Source organism: Sminthopsis crassicaudata, chromosome 2 (assembly GCF_048593235.1).
Source record: "Sminthopsis crassicaudata isolate SCR6 chromosome 2, ASM4859323v1, whole genome shotgun sequence".
In the NCBI taxonomy this organism is placed as follows: Eukaryota; Metazoa; Chordata; class Mammalia; order Dasyuromorphia; family Dasyuridae; genus Sminthopsis; species Sminthopsis crassicaudata.
The window spans coordinates 396,034,253-396,048,544 of NC_133618.1; the positions used below are offsets into that span (position 1 = coordinate 396,034,253).

At 30.3% G+C, this 14,292-nt stretch overlaps 1 protein-coding gene across 13 annotated transcripts in view; it reads left to right on the plus strand.

The window, feature by feature from the left end:
- Positions 1-14,292, plus strand: part of TCERG1 (transcription elongation regulator 1) — a 63,447-nt gene that overhangs the window by 34,907 nt on the left and 14,248 nt on the right. For 9 of the 13 annotated variants that reach the window (XR_012486646.1, XM_074291726.1, XM_074291731.1 and 6 more), the window contains 9 exons: positions 807-1,007; positions 2,438-2,565; positions 3,798-3,886; positions 6,027-6,187; positions 7,695-7,751; positions 8,006-8,072; positions 10,154-10,289; positions 11,075-11,164; positions 13,741-13,859. Coding sequence is in view for 12 of the 13 variants with exons in the window: in XM_074291726.1 (XP_074147827.1) it covers positions 807-1,007; positions 2,438-2,565; positions 3,798-3,886; positions 6,027-6,187; positions 7,695-7,751; positions 8,006-8,072; positions 10,154-10,289; positions 11,075-11,164; positions 13,741-13,859 (1,048 nt within the window). In the remaining variant the exon portion in view is untranslated. The remainder of the gene's footprint in view (positions 1-806; positions 1,008-2,437; positions 2,566-3,797; positions 3,887-6,026; positions 6,188-7,694; positions 7,752-8,005; positions 8,073-10,153; positions 10,290-11,074; positions 11,165-13,740; positions 13,860-14,292) is intronic. The other 4 variants (XM_074291728.1, XM_074291732.1, XM_074291725.1 and 1 more) reach the window with 1 other exon arrangement.

Sequence of the window (14,292 nt, forward strand, 5' to 3'; positions counted from 1 at the left end):
GTATAAGTTTACATTTTTAAAGTTACTGAATTAAGATAGTTTGGCTGAAAAAGTGTATCTTGTTACTAAACTTGGACTTAAGTAAACGTATTTTGAACAAACTTTTAGTTTATATCTCCTTGTGTATTCTGTAGGATATCAGACTATATTTTCTCTTATGTACTTAATCTAGTTAGTATAAAGTAAAGCCAAGACTTAAAAAAATGGAACACATTTGCTTTCTTTATTAATGAAAGTTAAAATCTGAATTTTGAGAGAGATGAAGATAACAAGTGGCTTGGCTTAAGTTTAGTTGACATGAGGTGGATTTGGTAATATCAGTCATTCATTAACAAATATGAGTTCATGGACCTAGTAGTTAATACCTTTTTAGAACTAGATGATCATGGTTGAGATTTAATTATGTTTTTGGTAGTCTTTTCATTTTCAAAAAATTAAAGAATTAATATTTTTCTGTATTGATAATTTTATGTGCTATTAACCTAATTTAATATTTCAGCTACTTGTTTTCTTTTTTTTTAAAATAATTTTTAAAAAGTATATTATGAGAGAAAATTCAATTTCTGGCAATTCTTTGTGTTGCATTTCAGAGTCTTTTATTTATGTTTTAATACTTCAAAAGGAAGGATTATCATAGACATCTTTAGAATAGTACACTTATGAAATTTTACTCTTTGCTACTTTATTAATTTTTTACATAAAATATAAGTTTATTGAGATTATTTAATTAGTTCATTTTAAGATTGATTGTTTTAATTTGGAATTGATATCTTATTGTTTTATTTTTTCATTTTTTTCCCTTTTAGGTGTATTGCCAGGAATGGCCCCTCCTATTGTACCCATGATACATCCCCAGGTTGCTATTGCTGCCTCACCTGCGACCTTAGCTGGAGCAACAGCGGTTTCTGAATGGACAGAATACAAAACAGCAGATGGGAAGACATATTATTATAATAATAGAACATTAGAATCAACATGGGAAAAACCCCAAGAACTAAAGGAAAAAGGTATAGCAGTTTAAATGATCAAGTTGTCATGGTTTATTTTGATAAGACAAATTTCATACTGTATAGAATTCTGAAACTCTTTACCCTCAAACTTCTGAACATAATATTGAAGGGAAATTATTTCTTCATTGAATCACTAGTTTGGATTTGCTTTGAAAACTTGAAATTGGCATGTCTTCTACATGTTTGTCATAGTTTTCTCCATTTAGAAAAGCTTTAATTATTTAGACACATTGAAATGATTTTCTTATTAACTGTATTGTTAGGAATATGTGTAGTTTGTTACTTGAGATTTATGTTTGATAGGACTGGTTTTCATAATAGATATGTTGGATACTTTTGGGAAGTATCTTGTGTCTAAGTCATTTTTCTTAGCCCATCTTTCATTGTAATAAATGGCCTTTATCAATGATGCCTGAAAGAGTTGTGCCCAACTACAGTGTACAGATTGTTTTATTTCACATTAGTACTTGTCAAAAACTAAAATTGGGATACCTATAATTTTTCTTCATAAAACATCTTTAAATCATCATTACAGCAGAATTTAGTTAATACTGTTAAGGTAAGATTATTTTTATAATTAAGAAAGACATTGTATTCTTTTAATATTTTTATAGTGGTAGCATTTTAACCATAATTATTCTTATTGAATTTCTGACTTTTATGAAGACACAAAATTATACCAAGAATTTTAAACAAATGTTCCTTCATTGTTACTTGAAAAAGAGAAGTGCCAGTTAAGGGTCATTGTAATATATATAAATAATACCAGATGCAGTGGGCAGCAAAGAGAAGTATAAGAAAGAGAATATTAACATAGATTAAATGAGTAAAGATGAATTCACTATATTGTTATGATTTTGATGTATTAGTCTATATTTTTGCATCTGTCCCATTAGCTTTTTCCACAAATGCTATTACATTATTTTTACTTTAAATAAATCTCAAAATTTTGATACATTGATGGAAATTGTCTAAAGTGTTGAGCAGTAGAACTACATAATTATTAGGTCATTTTATGCAACTAGAATTTAGTGTCTTGGATTTATTGAGTAATGTACCCAAAAGAAATAATTTTTATATGTATAGAAGAATTGCATATGTTTAACATATTTTGGATTATCCGCTGTCTAGTGGAGGGAGTGGGGGGAAAAAGAGAAAAGAATTTGAAATACATGCTTGTGCAAGGGTGAACTCTGAAAACTTTTTTGCATTTATTTTGAAAATAAAAAGGTATTATTAAAAATAATTTTTATTAGCTATTTGCCATCTGATCTGATGGCATATCTTCTCAGTTAAGATATACCTTAACTTACTTTGGAAAGCCTCTTCAACCAAGATTAAGCTATAAAGTTTTATATTTAAGATTGAAATAAATCACTTTGGAAACTCCACTATATCTGTATTGAAGGGAATTAAACTTTTAATAGAATATCTTTTTATAGAAAAATTAGAAGAAAAAATTAAAGAGCCAATCAAAGAGCCTCCTGAGGAACCTCTACCAATGGAGACAGAGGAGGAGGAACCCAAAGAAGAACCCATAAAAGAGATCAAGGAGGTAAAGGACTATGAACCAAATGAGTGTAAGATTATATTAAATTTTGAATAATTTTCCATATATACGTTTGTAAAATATAGTTGCCTAATGGTTCTTAAATTGACATGAAATATGCTTGATGTGACTGAACATAATTATAAATTTGAGCTGAAAATTTTTAAAGAGTTTATGCTTGTGATTTCATTTGGAAAATTTTTCTTAAAAATAATTTTTTATTCTAAATGGATGTTGTTATAACATTATAATATTGTATTGTATCATTATATTACAAAATTATTATTTTGCACAATTGGTAAATATTGAATTAATTTACTTTTCTGCTATTATTGTCTTCTTGTAATTAGTGATAATATATAGCTCCTGTTTTCTCTGGAAATATTTCTCCTCTAGTAAGGAGAAGCAGATTTCTTGTAAAAACTTAGGCTGAGAGACATTTTAGGCTTCTTCTGGACTAAAATCTTTGAAATTCAGTTACATTTTATTTAGGTCAAGACTACCTATTATAGTCTTTTATTTTGGAGGGAAACAATTTGTCCCTAGATGAGAAAAGCATTCATTTAGTACTTTCTGGGTTTCAAGCTCTGTTCCTTTCTGACAAATAGGAAAGAGATGAAATCCTTGCTCTCTTAGAGCTTATATTCTACTGGAAAAAAGAACACTTCTAGGGGGGGAATGGAAGCTCGGGAAAGGTGTTTTGATCTGAAAATCTCAGGGATGTTGAGTAGAGTTCTTGGAACTCTAGGAACCATGATAGTCTTGATTTTAATTCTTATTCCCAGAAGAAGGGTGAAAAAAATGGGAGGTAGAATGATGTGATGGACATCTGTGACAGTAAGGGAAGACCATGGCAGCACCGAAACAGTTGGAAATTTGTTTTCTAGATATGTATCAGTCAATCATTACAGCTTAACTACTGGGTTAGAGTTTCAAAGCACAATGATTTTGTTCCTTCATGTCATGGTATTTAGTTTAGAGAGTGCCCAGCAGCAGCAGTGGCTGGAGATCAGGGCAGGAAAATGACAGGTGAAATATCGGTGGTAGTCAGGGCGGGCTGGATATGATAGGATGGTAAAACAGGTACTATGATTTAAAACTCTCCTCAAGTTATCTTATCACTGTAGGATTAGCCCAGGGATGAAACTTGGAGACATTTGTGGTTTGGATATTATTAAACTAATATTGTGAGTTAAGTGGAAGTGACAATATTAGGTTATGAATTATTTTCTCTTTAGGAGCCCAAAGAAGAAGAGATGACAGAAGAAGAAAAGGCTGCCCAGAAAGCAAAGCCAGTAGCAACTACACCCATTCCTGGCACTCCTTGGTATGTATATTTTAACCTACAATGAGCAATGCTTTCATTTATGCTTTGTTATATTTCTAATATAGATTAGGTTATTTTTATTTTTTTGGTCCTTCCACATTAAGAAACTTTTTCTCCTAGGGAAAGGCATATTTTCAACTCTGAAAAAGATTCTGTACAGTTGGATTAATTATATACCAACTGTTTAATCCTAGATCATTTTAATAACTCTAGAATATCAAAGAAAGGAAAAAGTTAAATCCTTGAGAACATAGCCTTTCAAAATAGTGAAAATTGATTGTACATTAAAAAAATTAGAAAGCCAAGTTTCTAAACCCAAATAAACGCAGAGGAAGAAATCTGAATTCAAGGAGGGATTTTTAAATTGTAAGTTAGATTAGGTAGGTTCAGAATCATTTTCTTTCTGTTCTTAGACATTCCATCTCCTTTTTCTATATTTTTGCCCTTACCTATCCCAATGCCTGAAATATGCTCTTTACTTTAGTCATAGAGACATTTGGTACTTGTAAGACATGGCTCAAGTGCCATTTTCTGCATGAAGTCTTCCCTGTTCTTTCCAACATTTAGTATCTTCCATTTCCAAACTGCCTCAATCATTTGTCTACTTTGAATATATTTGAATGAATTACATTTTTTTTTTACATTATATGTATTTTTAAAAAAATATTTTTATACATACTTGTTTTCTTCCCCATTGTAACACAAACTCATTGTGATTAAGAATCTTTATTGATACTTGTATCCACAGTGCCTGGCACATGATAGATGCTTAATATATACTTGATGATTGATTTGTTGATGTTAATAGTGGAAAGAATTCAGATAGTAAAAGTGAAATCACTTATGCATTTTATTACAGAAAGCTTCAAATGGAACGTCTTTCTCCTTGTACTCATTTTTATACTTTTGTTAGTGGAGTGGCACTCAGTTCTACCCTGCCATCCTTATGTATCCCTCTGTAAATTCCATGATAATGTCTGACCTTACATTTGCCACCAGAGGGCTTCCTTGGACAGAAATAACTGTCATTATGAAGACCTATATAAGTGTAATAGTACATTTGAACAAAATGAAAGTGTAGTTTAATAATATGATAATTACATTTTACTAAGAAATGGTAACATCAGTCTTGTATCAACTGGAACAGCTTAGGGGTATGCTTTATTTTAGAAGGATGAAAATAACAAGTAGTTATTTATAAAGATAATGCTTAAACCTACCTATAACTGACTGCTAAAGATTTTATGTTAAATTGTCTCTTATAAAATACATTTTAGTCTCTGGATGAAATAATAGAATATAATCTTTCCTATAAATGAGGCATTGAAATATTCTAATTGAAAGATTTTTATGTTCCTGAAGAGTCATAAGTCTCAGTTTCTTACAGTATATTCAGAATGGTTTTCAGCAGGGTCTAAACCATTATTTATATATTGAATGTATTCTTCCTGTTATACTCAGTGGTTAATATTGAGCATACTACATACAAAATGTACTATGCATTACATTTTGTATAATATGTACATTGTGTCACTTTTTTTTTTTTTTTTTTTTTTTTTGCTGAGGCAGTTGGGGTTAAAGTGTCTTGCTGGTCATACAGGAAGTGTTAAGTGTCTGAAATCAAATTTGAACTCAGGTCCTCCTAATTTCAGGGTTAGTGCTCTATCTACTGCACCATCTAGCTGTTTATTGTTCGATTTTACAGTGACACAGAGAGGAGAGATGACTTTTCAATAAGAGGCTACAATGGGCAGCTGATTTTGTTGGAAAAAAATGAACTCATTTGTTTGTCAGCACTCTTAAGCTTCTCATTTCACGGTTTGATTATGTTCCTCCATAGTTTACACTGTACTTTGAGAGAGCTTTATATTTAGCATTCTAAAGTTAGATTATTTTAGTAAAGATTATGTTTAAACGATTTTTGTTTTAACGTGAAGTTCTTAATGCTTCCTATGTCTTCCTCCTCAGCCCCCCAAGAAATAACAGTTATTTTCATGTTAGGCATTAAACATGTCTTTTACTCAAAAAAACAATGATTAGTTCTTTGTATCTAGGAAGTTAGATTAGAAAAATGATTTTTTTCCCTCGAAGATAGCATTAAAAAGAAGGTTTCAATATAACTTTTTGAATTCATCCTTAGGTGTGTTGTTTGGACTGGCGATGAGCGAGTTTTCTTTTATAACCCTACAACTCGTCTCTCTATGTGGGACAGACCTGATGATCTAATTGGAAGGGCTGATGTTGACAAAATTATTCAGGAACCTCCTCACAAGAAAGGAATGGAAGAAGGAAAAAAACTAAGTGAGTGTGAAATTCTCTAATATTTAAAAAGTAATTTCTCATAGTTTGGGAGAATATGAATTCCTTTAAATATAAATTTCCTTTTTCAAGGAACATGGACATTTAGTTAAAATTTGCCTTTGTGAATTATATCTTAAAAAATATAAATATATGTATATACACATTCCTCTCTCTGGATGAAATAAAGACTGGGTTTGGTGATATATTAATTTACTATTTTTAACATAAATTACCTTAGCTAATATTTAGTCCAAAATATATTTGTAGTTTGATGTTCTTATTATTAGTTCTTATTAGTAAGTTTAGAATATTACTCACTGAAATTTTTAAATTATTTTGAGTAGAAATTAAAAAGTATAAAGTAATCCAAAAATTCTGTTTTCAACATATATTTTTTATTTAGAAAATCAGTCACGAAGTTCCTAGGTCTTTTTAGTTCAGAATTCAATAAGTGAAATAGCGGATGAAATTTTGGGAAATAAAGAACCTTAAAAGGAAAAGGACACATTTTTTAAAAAATATTTTCACATTAGTCATGTTGTGAAAGAAGAAACAGAATAAAGGGAAAAAAGTCATAAACCCCGCCTCCTTCTTCCTTCTGCCAAAAGTGAAAACAGTATGATTCAATCTACATTTTTATTCCAGTTTTTCCTCTGGATAGAGATAATATTTTTCATGTTACATGTTTTCATGTATGAATCTTTTGTAATTGAAGACTATTTCATTGAAAAAGTTCATTAAAATTTATATCATATGCATTATTAGAAAATGAAATTAAAAAAAAGCTATTCTTAAACATTTACAAATGTTTGTTGAATTGTTTGACATTCCCTTAAAAACATGTATATCTCTATTTACCTTGGTGTAGGAATTTGTGTTTCAGAACTTCATTTTGTTTCATGAATTCTTCAGACTTTATTTTTAACATAAAAGGAATGACCTAACTGCTTGGTGGAATTATCTTTCAATGTTTTGGAAACAAAACCAATTGTAAGATATGTACTACAGAAGGGTTGAACAATTTCATGGATCATACAGAAATTTTATTGTTATTTCCTGCTTCCAAAATTCCTTTCAGATTTTCTTGAGACTGTTGCACATCTTGCTAATTGCTAAGAACATTTGGAACCCTTTGCTTTCCTCCTTCAAATATAATTGTTTTTATATATTTGAATTTTAATGAACCATAGTGTCTTTGTAACTGAAGTACATTTTAAAAAGTGATTTTTGGATTTTTGGTTGATGCTTTGCGTGATAAATAACATTTATAGTTCTGATAAAATCACAGTAAGCTAACAACAATCACCTACTGTTCTTCATGAACAAGGAAAGGTTTTTATTGTATGTTGAAATTTGGGTAAAAAAAATTTAATTTTAAATATAATGTAGAAGAAGGCTAGGTAAGTAGAAAAGATAAAATAATACCATTCTTTATTGAAAGAATTGACAAGTCAGTAGTAAAAAATGTATATGTTTATAGATGACATATTTGTTATGTTTTTGCCAGGGCACCAGACTCCGACCATGCTGTCTATCCAAAAGTGGCAGTTCTCTATGAGTGCAAGTGAGTGAACTAAATATGAATTGCAATTTTATAAGAGGGTGAAATTAAAGCAATTTGACCTTATTAAAATTAGTCCTAAGTTTACAAAATGATTTTTTATTCTAGGTACAAGTATATTGAACACCTATAACTATATTAAATTTGTCTTTTATTTTAGGAAAGGAATGCAAATAGGAATTCAAAAGAGAGACTTTATGTATAAACATGTAGATTGTTCATTGTTTTACAGAAAGCTTTATAATTTTATCTTGCAGTTAAAGAAGAGCAGGAATCAATAGAAGAAGCAAATGAAGATGAACCAATTAAAGCGAAAAAGCGGAAGTAAGTTAAATCAGATAGTTTATAAGATTTCCCCTCCCCCCTTTCCTCATTTGAAAATGCAGGGTTTTTTTTTTTTTTTTTTTTTTTGAGGCTGGGGTTAAGTGACTTGCCCAGGGTCACACAGCTAGGAAATGTTAAGTGTCTGAGGTCAAATTTAAACTCAGGTCCTCCTGAATTCAAGGTTGGTGCTCTATCCACTGCGCCACCTAGCTGCCCCACGAAAATGCAGTTTTTAATAGACACAGTAATAAACAAGTTATTGGTAAAAAATGAATGATAGCCAGACCTATCTCATAATAGATTTCTTCTTCTTCTTCTTCTTTTTTTTTTTTTTTTTTTTTTTTTTTTTGTATTAAGTAATTGTGTATTATTGTTTGCAAAATTTTAGCAAGTTTTAGTTATCTAAATACTTTTTATGGGCTAGATGTTAACATGGCCCTCACATATTCCTTTATGAAGGAGAGAAGAATGTTATTGTCCATGAAGTAATCATATAACTAAGGGTGAAATTAGTTTAGATTTTTGTTTTTATTAGAAAGGAGATTTAAAAAAGATGTTGGAAAGTGTAGCTTTGGATTGTCATTGAGGCTGAGGTAATCTAGCAGATAGATAATGCTGTCTTATAAAGTTGTCACATGATTTGCCTGATCTGGTTTGTTAATTAGAGGCAGAGCTAAGTGCATTTTTTCTGACTCAGAAGATAGTTTACTTTTATTTAGTTTTATTGTATATTTGTTATTTATTTTATTTGTATTTACTTCTATTTATAATAAATTTATGCTTTGGAATTTTCAATTAGAAAAAATTGTTGCAGAACCCCAGATCATCTTCACACCCTCATGATACATTATGGTAAAGTCTTCAGTGGAGGCCTTTTATACCTAATTTTAAAGAAAAATAATTTAAAAATAAAGTATTACAGGAATCATTTTTGTTTAAGCTCTGCTCTTTATGGTCATGTTAACTAGCGTTTAGTTTTAGATCATCATAGTTTCTAAAATAATCTCATATGCAAGGACATGTTGTCTGCTTACTTTGTGTCTTCTTGCTGATCCCTATGTTAACACATTAATGATAGTTGACTGGCTCTTTTTCTGTGTTTGTTAACCTTAGATAATTTTTTAATCATTAGGTTCACCTTCTTTTGGCAGCTTATATTTTACTCTCTCATACACACTCATTTAAATTGGCAATGTATACCAAGGAATGCAACCTAAACTTAAATAAATTAAGTCTACTCTCCCAGAATCATTTAATATATATTAAAAATGGAGGTAGGTATTAGATTATCTGTTTTGGATTATCTTTATCATATCTTTCTATTTGGTATATGTAATTGAGAGAACTTCCTCAAATTGTCTTTTAACTTTAATGTCCATTTTTGTAGGGACAAAGAAGTTAATTGTTAAACAGTTCTAATCTGTATAGTTTTATATTGAACACCATTAATCTATAGCCCTAGCCCTTGTTATATATTTCTAATTCTTTGCCCAGAAAAAGTAATAGAAGTGCCAGGTAAGTTATTGCTAACTTACTCATATGATCAGAGTTGTTAGTATCTGTATAAAAATAAAAGTGTAAAATATAAAAATTTCAAAATTTTAATGCCACAAATAAGCTTTATTAAATGTTTTGTTTTTAATAGTTTAGTCACATGTAATATGAAAAATTTTGAGAATTAATCTTTCTTGAAGGAACTAGATTTATATCTTTTCCTAATGAATCAAAAATCCCTATAGGAATAATTTATTTTTTTAATCTTAACCAAGAATGTTTTTTAATCTCAAAATTGATTGAATTTTTTTGTTTTTAAAGAGAGAACATTTCACTTTCTAATTTACCAAAGTCTGATGTTGAGCTGAGTGCATTCTGTCAGTCTTACAGTGTATTCATTTTAATAAGGAACCATTATTTTAACCATAAGAGTTATTCCTTTTTTATATTTTGATGAAATCTGACCTGTGAAAGGTTTAACTAAGAAACTTCTTGATTCATAATAAGTATATTCTTAAAAATTATGCTGTTTTTTAACTTGGAATTAATAATTTACTTAAAAATGGCTTTATGTTGCATTCTTAAAGGAAAGATGATAACAAAGACATTGATTCGGAGAAAGAGGCTGCCATGGAAGCTGAAATTAAAGCTGCCCGAGAAAGAGCCATTGTCCCTCTGGAGGCCCGAATGAAGCAGTTCAAGGACATGCTTCTAGAGAGAGGGGTCAGAAAACAATCTTTGGGGGAGATATTTCTGTTTTGTATAAGTAATATAATATGTCTTGCTAAAAGGTCATATTCAAGGTTAGTGATCCTATTGGGGATGGGGGGAGAAGGGACAAACATAGCACATAATATTCTTTTTGAAAGCACCTTTTCATGGCAAAGTTTATTTAACTTTATGCTTTACTCTTTAACATATCTTTTTTTTTAAATCTTTATTCACTTTAGGTTGATAAAATATCACGTTTCATTTAAAAATGGTATTAACATCAGAATAGTTGCAACAGTTGAAGGAGATGGACCTTAATTGTAATGACTTCTGCTTAGAGCAGAATTGTTGATATTATATGAAATTTTGTTAATGGAATTTAACTGAGAAGGAATCTATTGGTTCTATTCAGAGGCTAATTTGAGGAAATAAAATTCTTCAATTTTAAATCATTACCTATTCTGTAAAAGATTGGAGCAAGCTTATGAAATCAAAATGCAAATCTTCAAGGCTCTTTTCTGATGTACTGATTTTTGAAATGTCACCCAGTAGTGGTTATTTTAATTAGGTGTGTATTACGGTTATATAATTATATAGAAATGTTCAGAGCCAATTAGTGGAAAATTTGCCATTGCTCACTTCCCACTGTTTGTCATTTATTAGTGATGGAAACTTCAGTGTGGTTTTTGTAATATTTCTTTTTAAATAGATGTCCTGTAGATTTCAAGAAAATTACATTACTCTTATATTTTAGAGGAAATGTAATGATTAGGCAATAACTCTTTTTTATTTTAAAGGTTTCTGCTTTTTCAACCTGGGAGAAAGAGCTGCACAAGATAGTTTTTGATCCACGTTACTTACTTCTTAATCCTAAAGAGAGGAAACAGGTAAATGGGAATTATGATTCCTTTACATCTCTCAGAGGAAACAAATTTTAAAGTAATGGAATTTAAAGCAATCAGTGTGTTCTTCCCTTCTCCCCCTGATTTTCCCAATGAAAAGTCCTGAGAATTTTTGCTCTTCCCTTCCACTTAAGAAAAATTACATCTATAATTATAATCTATGTAATTAAAAATAGCAAAGCAACCTGTTGAGGATTTCTTCTGGGAAATATTTGGATATTTTCTTTTTAAGATTCCTTATAACAGCCAGGCTGTCATAAAAACTATTCCAAATGTGCCCTTAGGTCAAACATTCTCTTTATTTACATGGTAGATGAATTGTGATAGCTGACTAAATTTAGTTTACTTCCATGGTATAGACTAGAAGTATCTGGTAGAAGCATCTTGACAATTGCGATGATGTATTTATTACAAATGTTTTGATGACATTTTCATTTGTCTTCTAAAACATTTGAACTCATTGTCCTGCCCATTGCAATAACATCTGACTTCCCAATACTGTTCTCTTTAATGTTAACAACATTCACCAGTTTGGTAGATCTTACCACCATTAATTATTTTATCAAAAAATTGTGATTAGAATTGTGCTTTGAACAATTGTGCCACTATGTATGCAAACACAGTCTTTTCTTTTTGTGGAAGCCAGATTTTTGATTTCTCAGATATCGACTTAAATGCTTTTAATAGAGAACAAAATGTTGGAGATATAAGAGAGAACTATGAAAATGTAGTATTGAAATTATGTTCCAGGCAGAGGGTTTTTTTTTTTTTTTTAAGTAGTAGCTATGTGACTATTGCTAGAGCTTCCTAAGATATTTTTCCACTTTTAAGAAAAGCTTTGTGTCTATAGTTGGTAAATGTGTTACATGTTTCAATATGTTCAACATGGTGTACATAAAAAAAATCCTCCTGGGGTCTTCCTTTATATAATTTTTCTTATAAGTTCATGGCAATGTAAGTTAAAAAAGTATTAATCAAAGAATTGTTTCTGCTTGGAAGAACTAAATGTATCTGCTTTTAAGAATAGAAATATTCTATTCTCCAGTCTTTCCTACATTCTTTTCTGGAGTAAGGTTAAAAGTTAATGATAATATAGCCTTAACTTTGGTTGTATTTGAAGAGGAAAAGCATCTAATATTGGTGTGAGATCTCAATCACAATAATGATTGAAACATGCAAGACAATTTGGAATTAACTCTAAATTAGGCAAATCTCCCCGAGTCTGCTTTCACAGATATAAAACACAAAGGGTAGAAGTGTCTTAATATTCCTTGTTCTCTTCTTCCTCCTTGCTATCATTTACATAGTGCTTTAGATTTTGCCAGGCACTTTATAAATATTATTTTATTTTGGTCTTCCCTACCAGCCCTATTAGGTAGGTGCTTCTATTATGTTCATTTTATAATTGGGGAAACTGAGCCAAGCAGAGGTGTTTCTTCCCCCCCCCCCCCCCAAGGTTTCACAGCTAACAAGTGTCTGAATCTGAATTTGAACTCAGGTCTTTCTGACTAGTCTAGTCTAGTACCTTGCCCATTACACCACTGGCTGCCTCTAGTTTTAGAGATTATGTAATCTAAGTCCCTTGGTTTACAAATGAGCAAACTAAATCAGGAGAGGGTTAGGCAGCAGAAACCTAGATCCTGCTGATGTGTAGTATAGTTCTTTCTGCCAGATCACACTGGCTGCTGTTTTGCTCTGTTGGACAGTAATTATGTTTTATATAGGCAAGTAGCCAAATACTGTATTACTGGAATTCTTGTAACTTCATCAAGGATTTACTTAAAGACTAGAGTTATTACTTGAGTCTCAGAAAAGTTGCTATGAGTTGACTCGTAGCCATACAACACAATAAGTAAATGTTAGCAGCGAGAGTGTTGTCTGTCTCTAAATCTAGCACATTGTCTATTATATCACACTAAAATTCACTTTAAATATGTTAATATTTTCTGTAATACAGAAATTGGTAAATAGATGAAATATAGTGAATTTATGTAATGAATCCCAAAATACATCTTCAGCTGTTTTTATTTTATCTTGTATTAATTTGTTTAAAAAAAGAAAGAAAGAAAAAAACACACCCCAAGACTTATGAAAAGTTTTAGGTAGTTTAGTTTCATGTTTATGAAAGTGCATTTTTTAGTTTACCCATTGCCTTTTATTCTATTTATATTTTAAATACTACTATGAGGTTGCCATTTGAAGTATATTTGTTCAGTTTTGTCATTTATTTATTCAACAAGCATTTACAGTGAGCCAGGGGATCTGCTATGTGCTGGGTATACAAAGGTGACAATAAAATGGCCCCTGTCCTAAAGGATCTTACAGTCTGTTGGGGGTAAGGGGAAAAGCATGTTCTATTGGGGTTAGGGGAAAAGCATGTTCACAGAAAATTAAACACAAAATAATTTCTGGAAGGAGGGAACTAGCAGCTGAGATATCAGAATAGTTTTTTTTTTGTTAGTTTTTTTGTTTTGTTTGGAGTAAATGAGATGTCAACTAGCTTGATGGTTTTCTTATCAACATTTATGTATTATTTATCAAATTGGTTAACATTTTTATAGGTTTTTGACCAGTATGTGAAGACTCGAGCAGAAGAAGAACGAAAGGAAAAGAAAAACAAAATTATGCAAGCAAAGGAAGATTTCAAGAAAATGATGGAAGAAGCAAAATTTAATCCAAGGTATGTGGGTCATTTCCATTCAGAAGAGAATAGTTTTATAATCTTTTTTTTCTTTCAGTATCATTTAAAAAATATCAGTATGAATTATGAAATCTTGAATTTTTAGGAGCTATAAAGATTTTTGTATGCTTCCTTTTTTTTCGTTAATGCATTTGCTGTAGAGTACAGTGGAATTTCAATTGCTGATTGTATGGATATATGTAGATAATTATTGCTGAAGAAAGTGCTTTATTCAGTTTTTAGAACTTCAAAGGAATAAATTTTAATTCATATGAAATATTACCTTACAGAAAACTTTCTCTTATTAAAGTATGTAGAATTATTGGCTTGCAAAACAATGTTTATTGTTGAAAACATTGAGTGAAGATGCTTTAATTTCAAATTCATATCGTAGGTTTGATACATATGTTTCAGTTATTTGTGAACAAAATAT